This window comes from Pseudophryne corroboree, chromosome 2, assembly GCF_028390025.1.
Source record: "Pseudophryne corroboree isolate aPseCor3 chromosome 2, aPseCor3.hap2, whole genome shotgun sequence".
In the NCBI taxonomy this organism is placed as follows: domain Eukaryota; kingdom Metazoa; phylum Chordata; class Amphibia; order Anura; family Myobatrachidae; genus Pseudophryne; species Pseudophryne corroboree.
The window spans coordinates 427644089-427660522 of record NC_086445.1 but is presented as its reverse complement, the minus strand read 5'-3'; the positions used below and the strand labels follow the sequence as shown (position 1 = coordinate 427660522).

The 16434-nt window shown below is 45.9% G+C and overlaps 1 protein-coding gene across 5 annotated transcripts in view; it reads right to left on the bottom strand.

Moving 5' to 3' along the window:
- Window positions 1–15642, bottom strand: part of NXPE3 (neurexophilin and PC-esterase domain family member 3) — a 44078-nt gene extending 28436 nt beyond the window's left edge. Inside the window, exons 1-4 of one of the 5 annotated variants that reach the window (XM_063953604.1) lie at window positions 15216–15642; window positions 10151–10367; window positions 8652–9406; window positions 5125–5198 (exon numbers count right to left, since the gene is read on the bottom strand). In XM_063953604.1, the coding sequence (XP_063809674.1) occupies window positions 5125–5198; window positions 8652–9406; window positions 10151–10261 (940 nt within the window). In that variant the 5' untranslated portion in view covers window positions 10262–10367; window positions 15216–15642. The remainder of the gene's footprint in view (window positions 1–5124; window positions 5199–8651; window positions 9407–10150; window positions 10368–15215) is intronic. The other 4 variants (XM_063953600.1, XM_063953601.1, XM_063953602.1 and 1 more) reach the window with 4 other exon arrangements.
- Window positions 15643–16434: the final 792 nt, after the last annotated feature.

Below are 16434 nucleotides of genomic sequence, written 5' to 3'. Positions count from 1 at the left end.
TGAGATATTTAAAACCCACCTTTTTCAATGGTTCAAACCAATGGGATTTGAGGAAATCTAAAACTACATTTAGATCCCACGGTGCCACCGGAGGCACCACAGGAGGCTGTATATGCAGTACTCCTTTAACAAAAGTCTGTACCTCAGGAACTGAGGCCAATTCTTTTTGGAAGAATATTGACAGGGCCGAAATTTGAACCTTAATAGATCTCAATTTGAGACCCATAGACAATCCTGATTGTAGGAAATGTAGGAAACGACCCAGTTGAAATTCCTCCGTCGGAACACTCCGATCCTCGCACCACGCGACATATTTTCGCCAAATGCGGTGATAATGTTTCGCGGTGACTTCCTTCCTTGCCTTAATCAAGGTAGGAATGACTTCTTCTGGAATGCCTTTCCCTTTTAGGATCTGGCGTTCAACCGCCATGCCGTCAAACGCAGCCGCGGTAAGTCTTGAAAGAGACAGGGACCCTGTTGTAGCAGGTCCCTTCTCAGAAGTAGAGGGCACGGGTCGTCCGTGACCAACTCTTGAAGTTCCGGGTACCAAGTCCTTCTTGGCCAATCCGGAGCCACTAGTATTGTTCTTACTCCTCCTCACCGTATAATCTTCAATACCTTTGGTATGAGAGGCAGAGGAGGAAACACATATACTGATTTGTACACCCAAGGTGTTACCAGTGCGTCCACAGCTATTGCCTGTGGATCTCTTGACCTGGCGCAATACTTGCCCAGTTTCTTGTTGAGGCGAGACGCCATCATGTCTACCATTGGTCTTTCCCAACAGTTTATTAGCATGTGGAAGACTTCTGGATGAAGACCCCCCTCTCCCGGGTGAATATCGTGTCTGCTGAGGAAGTCTGCTTCCCAGTTGTCCACGCCCGGGAAGAACACTGCTGACAGTGCTATTACGTGATTCTCCGCCCAGCGAAGAATCTTGGCAGCTTCTGCCATTGCACTCCTGCTTCTTGTGCCGCCCTGTCTGTTTACATGGGCGACCGCCGTGATGTTGTCCGACTGAATCAACACCGGTTTTCCTTGCAGGAGTGGTTCCGCCTGGCTTAGAGCATTTTAGATTGCTCTTAGTACCAGAATGTTTATGTGAAGAGACTTTTCCAGGTTCGTCCATACCCCCTGGAAGTTTCTTCCTTGTGTGACTGCTCCCCAACCTCTCAGGCTGGCGTCCGTGGTCACCAGGATCAAATCCTGTATGCCGAATCTGCGGCCCTCCAATAGATGAGCCTTTTGCAACCACCACAGAAGATATACCCTTGTCCTTGGCGACAGGGTTATTCGCAGGTGCATCTGAGGATGCGACCCTGACCATTTGTCCAACAGATCCCTTTGGAAAATTCTTGCATGGAATCTGCCGAATGGAATTGCTTCGTAAAAAGCCACCATTTTTCCCAGGACTCTTGTGCATTGATGTACAGACACCTTTCCTGGTTTTAGGAGGTTCCTGACAGGTCGGATAACTCCTTGGCTTTTTCCTCGGGAAGAAAAACCTTTTTCTGAACCGTGTCCAGAATCATCCCTAGGAACAGCAGACGTATCGTCGGAAAACAGCTGCGATTCTTGGAATATTTAGAATCCAGTCGTGCCGTCGAAGAACTACTTTAGATAGTGCTCTTCCGACCTCCAACTGTTCTCTGGAACTTGCCCTTTTTAGGTCGTGCAAGTAAGGGATAATTTAGATGCCTTTTTTCTTTGAAGAAACATCTTTTCGGCCATTACCTTGGTAAAAAGGCCCGGGGTGCCGTGGATAATTCAAACGGCATCGTCTGAAACTGATATTGACAGTTCTGTACCACGAACCAGAGGTACCCTTGATGAGAAGGACAAAATTTGGACATGGAGGTAATCCTTGATGTCCAGGGACACCATATAGTCCCCTTTTTTCCGGTTCGCTATCACTGCTCTGAGTGACTTTATCTCGATTTGAACCTTTTATGTAAGTGTTCAAAACATTTTAGATTTAGACTATGTGTCACCAAGCCGTCTGGCTTCAGTACCACAATATAGTGTGGAAAAATAATACCCTTTTCCTTGTCGTAGGAGGGGTACTTTGATTATCACCTGCTGGATATACAGCTTGTGAATTGTTTCCAATGCTGCCTCCCTGTCGGAGGGAGCCGTTGGTAAAGCAGACTTCAGGAACCTGCGAGGAGAAGATGTCTCGACTCTCCAATCTTTACCCCTGGGATAATACTCGTACGATCTAGGGGTCAACTTGCGAGTGATCCCACTGCGCCCTGAGACTCTTGAGACTACCCCCCCACCTTGAGTCCGCTTGCACGGCCCCAGCGTCATGCTGAGGACTTGGCAGACGCGGTGGAGGGCTTCTTTTCCTGGGAAAGGGCTGCCTGCTGCAGTCTACTTCCCTTACCTCTATGTCTGGGCAGATATGACTGGCCTTTTGCCTGCATGCCCTCATGGGAAAGGAAAGATTGAGGCTGAAAAGACGGTGTCTTTTTTAGCTGAGATGTAACTTGGGGTAAAAAAGGTTGGATTTCCCAGCTGTTGCTGTGGTCCCCAGGTCCGATGGACCGACCCCCAAATAACTCCTTCCCTTTATACAGCAATACTTCCATCTGCCGTATGGGATCTGTATCACCTGACCACTGTCGTGTCCCTGACATCTTCTGGGAGATATGGACAACGCACTTATCTTGATGCCAGAGAGCAAATATCCCTCTGTGCATCTCACATACATATATATAGAATGCATCCTATTAAATGCTCTACATGAATAAAATATTTTCAGTCAGGGAATCCGACCAAGCCAACCCAGCACTGCATCTCCAGGCTGATGGCGATCGCTGGTCGCAGTATAACCACCGTATGTGTGTATATACTTTTTAGGATATTTTTCCAGCTTCCTATCAGCTGGCTCCTTGAGGGCGGCCGTATCTGGAGACGGTAACGCCACTTGATAAGCGTGTGAGCGCCTTATCACCCTAAGGGGTGTTTCCCAACGTACCCTAATTTCTGGCGGGAAAGGGTATAACGCCAATATTTGCTATCGGGGTAACCCTACGCATCATCACACACTTCATTTTATTTTATCTGATTCAGGAAAAACTACAGGTAGTTTTTTCCACTCCCACATAATACCCTTTCTTGTGGTACTTGTAGTATCAGAAACACGTAACACCTCCTTCATTGCCCTTAACGTGTGGCCCTAATGAGAAATACGTTTGTTTATTCACCGTCGACACTGTATTCAGTGTCCGTGTCTGTGTCTGTGTCGACCGACTGAGGTAAATGGGCGTTTTTAAAACCCCTGACGGTGTTTCTGAGACGCCTGGACCGGTCCTAATAGATTGTCGGCCGTCTCATGTCGTCAACCGACCTTGCAGCGTGTTGACATTCTCACGTAATTCTCTAAATAAGCCATCCATTCCGGTGTCGACTCCCTAGAGAGTGACATCACCATTACAGGCAATTTCTCCGCCTCCTCACCAACATCGTCCTCATACATGTCGACACACACGTACCGACACACAGCACACACACCGGGAATGCTCTGACAGAGGACAGGACCCACTAGCCCTTTGGGGAGACAGAGGGAGAGTCTGCCAGCACACACCAAAAACGCTATAATTATATAGGGACAACCTTATATAAGTGTTTCTCCCTTATAGCATCTTTTATATATATACAATATCGCCAAAATCAGTGCCCCCCCTCTCTGTTTTAACCCTGTTTCTGTAGTGCAGTGCAGGGGAGAGCCTGGGAGCCTTCTCTCCAGCTTTTCTGTGAGAGAAAATGGCGCTGTGTGCTGAGGAGATAGGCCCCGCCCCTTTTACGGCGGGCTCGTCTCCCGCTATTTTTGAAGTTAGGCAGGGGTTAAATATCTCCATATAGCCTCTGTGGGCTATATGTGAGGTATTTTTTGCCTCTAATAAGGTTTTTATTTGCCTCTCAGAGCGCCCCCCCCAGCGCTCTGCACCCTCAGTGACTGTTGTGTGAAGTGTGCTGAGAGGAAAATGGCGCACAGCTGCAGTGCTGTGCGCTACCTTTATGAAGACTCAGGAGTCTTCAGCCGCCGATTTTGGACCTCTTCTCTCTTCAGCGTCTGCAAGGGGGCCGGCGGCGCGGCTCCGGTGACCATCCAGGCTGTACCTGTGATCGTCCCTCTGGAGCTAGTGTCCAGTAGCCAAGCAGCAAATCCACTCTGCACGCAGGTGAGTTCACTACTTCTCCCCTAAGTCCCTCGTTGCAGTGATCCTGTTGCCAGCAGGACTCACTGTAAAGTAAAAAACCTAAGCTAAACTTTCTCTAAGCAGCTCTTTAGGAGAGCCACCTAGATTGCACCCTTCTCGTTCGGGCACAAAATCTAACTGGAGTCTGGAGGAGGGTCATAGGGGGAGGAGCCAGTGCACACCACCTGATCTGGTAAAAGCTTTACTTTTTTGTGCCCTGTCTCCTGCGGAGCCGCTATTCCCCATGGTCCTTTCAGGAACCCCAGCATCCACTTAGGACGATAGAGAAAGGGTTATGTCCTCCTTACAGTATCTACAGCAGTAATGTTTGTCACTGTACTGCTTACACTATCTATAGATGGTGACAGCAATATGGTCCCCATTGCCAGCAATAGGGATCCAGAACAGACTTTCTAGGGGAAGCCTTCCAGGCATTGCAGAGGGCCCAATTCAGATTTGTATGTAACCCGATGGTTTACATACAAATCCGATGATGGGGGGCCTGTACAGGCACGAGACTCATTCTGCGCATGTGCAGAATGGGTCTTGTGATATCGATCCCAGCCCCGTCAGCCATGCTGCTGCATTTGGAGGCGACACCCAGCACTGTGTCTCCCCAGTTTTGGAGGCGTGATAGGTTGAGGGTCTGCTTCGGACACAAACTTCCTGGACTCCGGTGTCTGGATCCGACGGATGGTCACGACTGTGAACCGAGGGTGCGTCCTCAGACACAGCATTCGGGCATCGCAAATGCTAACAGGAGTCCTCTATCTCCTATGGACGCCTCCTGCTGCATTGCATTTTATTACACGAGATTGCACAACCAGTTCCTTGTGGCTGTGCAAACATGAATTAGGCCCTGAATTTGAGAACCACTGATTTATTCTGAAAAGAAATTAATGTAAATGGGTTAATGTACCTTTAACTTTCCAAGGGTGCACAGTCACTGTATCAGGGCCACTTGCCAAGATTGGTACTTTGATGTTCACACCACTTAAAGGAAGAAAGAAAGAAAAGAAAAAAAAAAAAAAAAAACTTAAAAATGTAAGATTTCTTTTTTATTTTATTTTATTTTAGATGAGAGCTGTGACAAAAGACCTTAAAATGCAATTAAACAACGTGGCCGGCTGACTTATGACTACAATTAGAAAATGGTGTAATCTAAGTTCTCTGGTTAACAATAATTTACCCCATCCACAGGAACACATAACTACATGTCAAGTCTACACACTTAAAGAAAGGTTTGGAAGTCTGTGCTAATGTAGAGGTAAAAATAGTGGACTAGAGAGTCAATGCTATTAGTGAGTACAGGTTGAGTATCCCTTATCCAAAATGCTTGGGACCAGAAGTATTTTGGATATCGGATTTTTCCGTATTTTGGAATAATTGCATACCATAATGAGATATCATGGTGATAGGACCCAAGTCTAAGCACATAATGCATTTATGTTACATATACACCTTATACACACAGCAGGAAGGTAATTTTAGCCAATATTTTTTTGTAACTTTGTGCATTACACAAAGTGTGTGTACATTCACACAATTAATTTATGTTTCATATACACCTTATACACACAGCCTGAAGGTCATTTAATACAATATTTTTAATAACTTTGTGTATTAAACAAAGTTTGTGTACATTGAGCCATCAGAAAACAAAGGTGTCACTATCTCAGTCTCACTCAAAAAGTCTGTATTTCGGAATATTCCGGATTTCGGAATATTTGGATATGGGATACTCAACCTGTATACAGTTAGGGTAAAAGAGGGGGTGCTCCAGAATGGGGGTGATGAGACCAAAGCTAGTATATGCAGCAAAGTAACTATCACTGGGGTACTGTAATCCGCCATCATGTCTCCCGCTTCACTATTATGGCTGTATGCCTTTCTGCTGATGACAGATCACACTTTACCTCTCATACTAATGTAGATAAATGGTTGGACAATAGAATAGATAGTGCAGCTGTTTGCCTAGACCAGGATGAGTGGAGCTGATAAGTCACAGACCATGACCATTAAAATGACAGCATTTAGCTATCACAGACCCAATCCGTAACATCACACATCAATTATTAGGTAATATACTGTTCCAAATTAATTACTTTAACAAACACTGTATGTTGCACTAAACAGAAAGCCTAGCATAAGGTAAAAATAAATAGAATTTATTAACTATTAACTTTCTGGATCAATGAAAATATAAAAAATTAGAAAATCACACTAAGGGACTATTCAATTGTTGGAGAGATTGTTTTAACTAATGGGCATCTATCAGAGTTAATCAACTGATGCTCCGATCAGACGCCCATTTTGCCCAACTCAGAAAGGATTGCAAATTCTGCTACGTAGCAAAATATGCAATCCTTGTGATCGTATGCTGGGGGCCGCCCATCGCAGGGCAAGGCCCCCCAGCATGACTGTCGCTTCCCACTTGATCAAGCAGAAATTGTGATCACACCGCAATTTCTGCTTGATCGCAGAAATCAGGGTTGCCTCCTGCCGGCGCAGTTTAGCTGCACCAGCAGGAGGCCTGCGGCCATCTTTCTGATTGTGGCGGCTGCGTGTGACGTCACGCAGCCGTAGCGATCACGCCACGTTCCATGTTTTGATGACTCCACCCCTGTTTGCCCACCTCCGCCCCCGCAACGCTCCATCTAGGAAACGGAGCGTTGACGACCCTCGCCCCACAAACGACTCTGCCTTATTGACAGTCAGAGGCGTTCGCATTTTCTGCGGGCATCTGCAGAAAATGCGGGTGCATGCACATACGGACGCTGCACATGCGCCCGTATCCTTTTTGTAATTTTTGCGGCTGGATCGCTTATTGCGAGCTAACCTGAATCAGGCTCATTTGCCGCAGAAGTCACATTTCAGCTCGAACCTCCGGAGGCTGCGAGCTGAAATGTTTGAAAGGTCTGCTGTTTGGGCAACCAAACAGGACTTTTCCCCATCCATTTGTTTAGATTTTGCTGCTTTACGAGGCTAAAACCTGTCTAACTGGGTGTGTAAATTGCGATGATTAAATGGCTCCCAGAACAATTGAATAGCAACAATGGGCTCCCTTTAATTATTGCTTAAGAACAAACATTTGAATAGCCCCTTAAGCCACACAATAGGTTGCTACAAACTATAAGAATGTAGCAACCTAATTAGAAATCACACTAAAAGTCACACAATAGGTTGCTGCCAACTACTGCTGCAAAATATAAGATGTCCGATGTTGTAAATGCAAGTCTTGAACTTGCAGCTACCACACGGGACCTCTGTGGATGCAACAGTTGTCCAATCATCTCAGATTGCCATATTTACCCCCATTCATAGTTATGAATAACAAAAAGGGTTGATTTCATGTTATTGGTTTGTCTCTCCAGGGTTTGCCTTATGTGCTGGTACTGACTAAGAATTCTTTTATATCACATTTTACCAAACCTATTATTAGTGCGAGTTTTAATTTTTATTGTCATTGTGCCTATTTCAAAAAGTAATTAATAAAGTCTACTGATTATTTTAATATGATCACATTCAAATTTTTGTGATTTTACAGTATTTTTTTGGACGTAATTAATTTGGTTATATAACAGTATATTACCTTGAAACTGATTTGCAATCTTATGGATTGGGTCTGACAGCTAAATGCTATGATTAATATATATATATATATATATTGAAGACCTTGGTCTAAGATGATAGTGTGAGCGTACACTAGAATTATTTTGCTGTAAAACTATAAAACTTTGGGGGTCATTCCGAGATGATAAATTTAGTACAGCTACGATCATTCACACTGACATGCGGGGGGATGCTCAGCACAGGGCTACAGGGCTATCCCGCCCCGCAAGTCAGTGCAGGTTCCCCCAGCAGAAGTGCAAAGGCATCACACAGCGGCGATGCCTTTGCATTTCAAGAGCAGCTCCCGACCAGCGCAGCTTTAGCGTGCTGTCCGGGAGCTACTCATCGCTCCCCGGCCCGCAGTGGCTGCGCTCGTGACGGCTTATCAGGGCTAATAGAATAGCCCCCGGTGAGACAAATAGCCTTGGTAAATTGCCGGGGCTAATTGGATATCCCCCTAACTGCTTACATTACTATTTCGACTCTTTCCAGCAGGGGAAGATTTGCCATAGGGCTCACCATGAAGATTCCTGGTGGGCCAACATGTCTGTGGGGCCTGTTATGTGTGTTGTCATGTGGCCCCACCTCCCACATAACAGCCCCCCCCCCCCTTCGCCCCAGCGACCGCCTCTGCCTGTCAATCAGGCAGAGGCGATCGTAGCGGCCCGACGGCCTTAGGCCGTCTGGCATGCGCCGGCGCGGCGCATGCGCAGTTCTGACCCGAACGCACCACTGCGATAAACTGCAGCGTGCGATCGGGTAACAATGACCCCCTTTGTGCTTATCGTTTTAGAGTTTCAGTGGAATGTATATCACAACCTTAGTTCAGAATACCTTTGAAAGAACATGTTTTCATGGAAGGTCAAAAGATTTTTCAAGTAGCCTCCTTTAGCATGATTGACTCGATTTGTGCAATGTAACTTGTCAGGCTTGTAGCAAAACCAAGGTTCGCCAGTCTTCAGGTCTGTGAAGTTACATACAGGTGCTTTTGCAGGCAGACAAACATTACACATTTTGGTTTCCGACGTGTTACCAGATCGGAACAAACTCTTAAAGTAGACTCTGTCTGATTTCTGTTCACGTAAATGTTGAAGGACTTGGATCGCTTCACTTGGGTGTACCAAAGTCAATGAGACGGTCACGCTTCCTGGCCAAAGCAAAGTGAAGAACACACTATAGAATCCATTCTTATGGTCCAACACCTTTCCTACTGCGCCAGCTTTAAGTAAAGGAGTGTGAATCCTTGCTTGCAAGTAGTCTCCTCCATATTGCTTTGGATTACCTTCAAAATCACGCATTCTGACTAGCACTTCCATTGCATCGCCCACCTTAAACCGTGACTGAGACTGTAAGATCACAAAGTGGCTATGTGCAGCATCCGTGCTCCTGAGGAAAATGACTTTGCCATGAGGTGGAGCGGGCCATTCCAGAGCTTTAAGTAAGGATTTTTGCTCTTCTTGCTCAGACTGGGACAGGGTTTGGTGTTGATAATCACAAAAGTGTTTTCGGCTCACTGGCGACAGAAGACGAGTTGTATCACCATACATGTTGGTCCATTCTGGCTCCAGACCCCTCCTGTGATTGATATGCTGCCAAAAAAAAAAAAAAAAATGATTTTGAAAGGCGTTCAGTATAGTGATGAGACAATAAACGTCTTCATACTACCAAGAATAGAGAAGTATATATAATAAGGATCTATTCTAAACCATTCACCCACAGTTCATATCTCATCTTTTAACATGGTATGAAGTTGATATTATAAGTAAATGTACAGCATTATAGCTGTGGGCCCAAATTTTAATTGACTGCAAAAATCAAATTCATTGCACTGCTTCTTTCAAGCACTACAATGGATAGTTCCGAATAGTAGAGTTCGAGGCCCATTTATCATATAATATTTGCGGATTATTCCCTGAAAACACTTGTTTTCGGGGTGCAACTGCAAATATTAAGTATCACACAAATGTATCACAGACTGACCTCAGCAGATATCTATTATACATGCTGTGGTCTCTCCATTCCCGACTGCAGCTGAAGTCCCCATAGGTTTCTATGGGGAATGCAATGCTGATAGATTTACCTAGCTCTGGAATGCCAAGCAATCCCCAGCTTGGCCACTGCAGCTAACGCCATCTGAAGATGGTGTTAGCCCACTGTAGCCTATGTACCCATCATATAAACCTAGATACAGCTTCCCTTAACTGAACTGAAAGACCTATTTTGCACATATATTACAGACCTAATGTTCTAATTTGGGGCACAAAACTGAACTATATGAATATAATATCAAATAAGACAAATTTGCTCAAAATGTAAAATAACCTCAACTATACCTTCATAATCCCTCTTACCTCTACCAGGTGAATGTTACTAACCAGCAGCAGGACAGCTAACAGTGACAAAAGCACAAAGCATATCTGGAACATGTACAAGGTGCACCACATTTTCCAGCAATCGCTCCCACATCCATATTATATTGCAGGATGGACATGGCCAGGCTCAGTCATGATAGTTCCAGCAAGCCAGGCTTTTCTTCGGATGCCAATTAATCTGTTAATAAGAAGCCATAAAATAAAGTATTTTGGAATAATGAGAAGAACTCAGCAGACAGAACAAATATTATACAATGTATGAGCCAGAATAACTTTGGGAAATCAGAGAAGATGCTCATATATTAATATTATACAAAGATGAACCCAAAAGCTGGATGCCAGCAGACGTATAATCAACCAGAAAAGTTATTCGTGAAAATGTGTAAAACAGCAACACGGATGAGCACGTAGGCAAACTCCTGGGATTAAGCCCAGCATTGATTTGAACTATACCCAAAAGACACAATATGCAAATAAGCCACTTATGATTCATTTACAAGCTAGTCATTTTACTAGAAGCCTTAGCCACTGTGTTTTGAAATTCAACAAATAAATCAATAATATTCATGGCCCAAATTCATATGCCAGCCTGGATAGCTTAGTGGATAGCATTACTGCCTCGCAGCACTGAGGTCCTGTTATTATATTCTCCCTGTGCCTGCGTGGATTTCTTCCAGACACTAAAGTTTCCTTCAATACTCCAAAAACATACTGGTAGGTAAATTTACTTCTGACAAAATATTACAGAAAAATATCAGAGTGATGTTGCTGAAATAATCCAAACCGTTACAGTGCTATACAAAAATTAAGATCTATGTTTGTGTAACTACCTTTGCAGCATCTGAAACTGCTCAATACAAATTAAAAACTGTAAAGAAATATTTGTACAGAACAATGGACATAAAACAGACCCTTCCAAGTGACCTCATCTACCCAGTGCAAAATATTCTGTTCCTGAACTTTACAAAGAACTCTCCCTTTCTCTCGGTTACAGAGCGTAATTCGAAAGCAACATTCTCTTCTCTGTACCACTAAAGATTCCTTCTACAGAGCCCAACAGCCTATATAAGTTTCAAGTATTCTGTGCATTATTTTTAGAATGGTCTCTATTCATTTAATCATATCTAGAGTTCCGATTCTGTGATTGGATCATTATTAATGCCAACAGGAGTGAATCATTCTGGAACTGTGGGGTCTGGAATATTTGATCCCAGTGAGCTGCAGGTGGCTACACAAGACCACCATGTGTGGAGTTATTTCATTAATGGTTAAAGTTGGGGTGGTAATGAGGTGGAACAGAGTACCATCGCCTGTAATGGTAGGGGGATTAGTTCCACCTCCTCCATTGTCCTGCACAGTAATTAATATAGAAAAGCCCACCCCATCACCTACATCAATCGATGATGCAGGCGGCGCTAGTGTTACTGATGAGCTTCAGCCAGCTCCCCCTTCCTTAGGTCTTGGTGGCTCCATAGACCTCCTCCATTTACAGCTCCCCCCTCCTAGTACTCACCCATGCTGTGTCTGTTGGACAGCATTCATCTCCTCCTCAGGTCCCAGTGGCTTCCTTTTCTGGCATGGCGTATGTGATGTCATGCTGTCACCGCTGCTGAAGTGAAGAAGAGCCATGAAGAGGAGCAGGCTCTGTGCATCTTGAAGACAAGATGAGAGGTGGCTGGAGGGACCAGAGAGGTGGGAAAGCTGCTGGAGGGATACAGGGCATGGAGCTGCTGGAAGGACACAAGCGGTGAGCTGCTGGAGTGACAGAGGCAGAGATGGGTATAAGGGGCACTACTGTGGGCATTATGTGTATAAGCGGCACTACTGTTATGTGTAAGGGGCACTGCTATTGTTGGCATTATGTGTAAGCGGCAATACTATTGTGGTCATTATGTGTAAGGGGCACTACTACTGTGAGCATTATGTGTAAGGGGCACTACTACTATGGGCATTCTGTATGTAAGCAGCACTACTACTATGGGCATTTTGTTTATAAGTGGCACTTCTGTGGGCACTGTGTGTTGAAGCAGCACTATTGTGGTAATTATGTGTAAGGGGCACTACTGTGGGCAATGTATATAAGGGGCATTACTGTGTGGCATAACGTGTATAAAGGGTACTATTGTGTAGCGCAACGTGAATAAAGGGCACTACTGAATGATTTAATTATAATAAGGGGCACTACTATGTGGGGTAATATGAATCAGGGGCACTACATGCGCTGTAATGTGAATAAGATTGTGCTACTGTGTGGTGTAATTCAAATTGGGGGTACAATTGTGTGACCACGCTGCTTCTTTGCGAGATCAATGTCCCTTTATAAAGTATGTGAAGCAGGGCACTAATTTATAGTTTGAGTGGGCTGCCGGAAACACTAGCACTGGCTCCGCTTTAAGTGAGGGAAGAGGGGGCGAGCCAGGTGGCGGGGTAAATGAGTACCACCACCTCGCCAGGATCACTTTATGACCTGTATTTCATTATATTAGCAAATGCAAGCAGTGATCCAGCCACTCAAATTCCATCTAATTTGGTTGCTCACGTGTGTCACCAAATTGGACACTGATGCAGCTGCTCAGCTTTCAGGCTAACGTGTAAGCTATGTATGTGTGTGTACGCTTCAAGGCTCTGAATACAAAGCATGTTTGCCAAGTATAGTTACAACAATGCAGCACCAGCACACCCAAACCTGGAAACTACATTCTGTATTAACCACTTAACTGACAAATTTTCCCTTCAAAACCATTCATACAGTTGTTGTTTTTATTTTATGTTTTGTTTAATATAGTTTAGAAAGTATGTTTTCAAATATTTAAATATTATGCACATCTGCAGAACGGATCTTCTCGTCAAAAGCTAAGGGACACAGTGGGTGGGGCGTCGTGATTGCATGTGATCTGACCATGTTAGTTAAGTGGTTAATGCTATAACTAATAGTTTAGATCAGAGGCGGCCAGACTTTTGGAGTCGGCGATCTACTTTGAAAGCTAAAAAGCTTTTGTGATCTACCTAGGAGGAATAATAGCGCGTGCAAAAAAGGGGTGTGGCATAACAAAAAGTGGGCGTGGTATAACAAAAAGTGGGCGTGGTATAACAAAAAAAAAGGGACGTAGCCTTGCTGCACAGAGTGTAATGACTGCCTCACACGAAATAACACATTGGCCCCCACAGGTAAAAACCTCAAACACATATGCCCCCACAATGCCAGATACACATGCCCCCACAGTGCCAGGTATGCCCCCACAGTGCCAGATACAGATATGCCCCCACAGTGCCATGTGCCCACAGTGCTAGATATGCCCCCACAGTGCCAGATATGCCCCCACAGTGCCAGATTACAGATATGCCTCCACAGTGCCAGATATGACCCCACAGTGCCAGATATGACCCCACAGTGCCATGTGCCCACAGTGCCAGATATGCCCTCACAGTGCCATGTGCCCACAGTGCCAGATATGCCCCCACAGTGCCAGATACAGATATGCCCCCACAGTGCCATGTGCCCACACTGCCAGATATGCCCCCACAGCGCCAGATTACAGATATGCCCCCACAGTGCCATGTGCCCACAGTGCCAGATATGCCCCCACAGTGCCAGATTACAGATATGCCTCCACAGTGCCAGATATGCCCCCACAGTGCCATGTGCCCACAGTGCCAGATATGCCCTCACAGTGCCATGTGCCCACAGTGCCAGATATGCCCCCACAGTGCCAGATACAGATATGCCCCCACAGTGCCATGTGCCCACACTGCCAGATATGCCCCCACAGCGCCAGATTACAGATATGCCCCCACAGTGCCATATGCCCACAGTGCTAGATATGCCCCCACAGTGCCAGATATGCCCCCACAGTGCCAGATTACAGATATGCCTCCACAGTGCCAGATATGCCCCCACAGTGCCAGATATGCCCCCACAGTGCCATGTGCCCGCAGAGCCAGATATGCCCCCAGTGCCACATATGACCCCACAGTGCCAGATATGCCCCACATTACCAGATATGCCCCCACTGAGCCATGTGCCCACAATGCCAGATATGCCCCCATAGTAGAGCTCACCGGAGTGGAGAGCGCAGCGCGCGCTTCTCCTGTCTGCCGCCCTGTTTTTCAGTCTGATCTCCGGCGGTGACGGCAGCGTGTATGGCTCAAATCAGGCGCCGGTCCGCGAGCTCTCATTGGCTAACGAACCGGCACCTGATTTGAGCTATACACTCGGCCGTCACTGCCGCAGGCCAGACTGAGGAGGCAGAGTGGCAGGCAGGAGAGGCGCGGCTTCGGGTGGCTGGGCGGCGGATCGCGATCGACTGGTCGCATGTCCGCGATCGACCAGTCGATCGCGATCGACTGTTTGGCCACCCCTGGTTTAGATTGTACTAACAAAAAACAACATGGAGTGCCCGACAGGAACACAAACAAACTCCACACAAATAGGACCTTGATTGGAATCAAATCCATGATACCACTGCTGTGAGGCAGTAAAGCTAACCACTGTACCACCGAGCTGCTCTTTTGTACCCAAAACTAAATTAATCGTTAGCCTGCATATTTTTTTGCTGTCAATATGCAAAATATCTGCAGCAGTATTACCATTCATAAATTATACTTTTAGGTAATTATTACATTTCAAATTCTCCATCACTGCCTATACAGAAGAATGATTTTATCTGCAGTTCCCATGCTGTTGGAATGGTTTTTAGTAGGTCTAACTTCACAGTAAGCACTTTTTCAAATCACCTATTACAAATAAACACCCTAATACTAATTGTCATGATAGGTACGCAATGCCAGGAAATAAAAGTTCAGCATCATATAAATATGATCGGCCAGTGACAAGCCCTAGAAGGACAATGAGGAACCACAGGAAATGATTCACCACCTGCAGGACCAGAACCTGTATGCTATACAATAAAAGGCTGAGCTAGCTGGTTATCTACAGTAACTGCAATAAAAACGAATCAGAAATACGGAGTTAACGTGGGGAAAAAATAGATAGAAACGGAAATAAAAGGAGGATTCATGTATTTACCAATCCCAGAAATCAGCAGGTGCAGGCTGCAGCCCCCACCATCATGGCCCAGCAGCAGCCGAGTATCCGGTGGGTCTCTACCAGTAGCGCTGCTGGGACAGGAGGTGCCATGTCTGGTGCTCTCCGATGTGCGCCTCCTCTATCGGCCCCTTCCTGTGCTCCTGCCCTCGGTGTCTCACATGGGCCCCCGCACACACTGCAGCACGGCCGCTGCGCAGCCTCGTCTTACAGAGACCAGCTCACTGCGCTCCAAGCAGACAACAATAAGCAGCATTTATTTAGCTGCCAGGCGCAGCTGTGGCACACATTATAACGGGTTATATGCCCAGCCCAGCCAGCCAGGCCTCCGGGCAGGGACAGCAGCGACGCCTCCTCCCCTCTCTGCATGTGTGTAGTGGGGGAGCTGGATACGGGGGAGGGATGTTACTGTGGTGGCACGTTTGTAGAAGGAACACATCTCACACACACACAATGAGACTTCCGTTTTCAGTGACAGATGGATGTTATTGTTATATATTATTTATTGGATAGAACATTGCACCTTTAGTTTAGTGGAAACCGTTATGCATGGAAACATGCCTGGTCACCTATTCAAATAATAATGAAATCCCGAGACAAGTATTGAACACATTATAAAAAGTCTCATAGTTAGCCACTTAGGGGCTTATTGTGAGTCAGGACTCAGGAGCAGCGGTGTCAGTGTGTGCATCTGTTGCTGCGGGCGTGACTTTATGCTACTTGTGTACAGGTGTGAAGATGCAAGGACTGAGATGGGAGATGGCCATTTTGTGTATCTTTAGACACTGCAATCCCAATGAACACATCTTTATCTGCAACCATTGGGCGCACCATTCCTACGCTAGGTGAGGATTCTCCATCAGATGTAAGCGACTGAGTAATACCCCTTTTCCACCTAAATACTGGGTCAGTATTTGCCCCAGTAGGGACTCCGGTCCCTCCCCTGGATCAGTATCAGCGCTGCAGAAAGCAGCTTCCCCATGTACAGCAGTGTAGGCCCCTGGGCAAAGCAATGCACTGGGGCCCCTACCCATCCTCAAGCTGTAGAGGGTGTTATCAGCGGCAGCTTTGATGTCCTGCGGGCAGTAGGGGGTGTTCTATCTACCGCTCAGGATGTAGGACCTGGAGCAGTAATTCCTGCTAATTACTTCTTTACTGCACAGATGGTGGGAGATGGGGCAGGAGGGTGAACACTAAACTG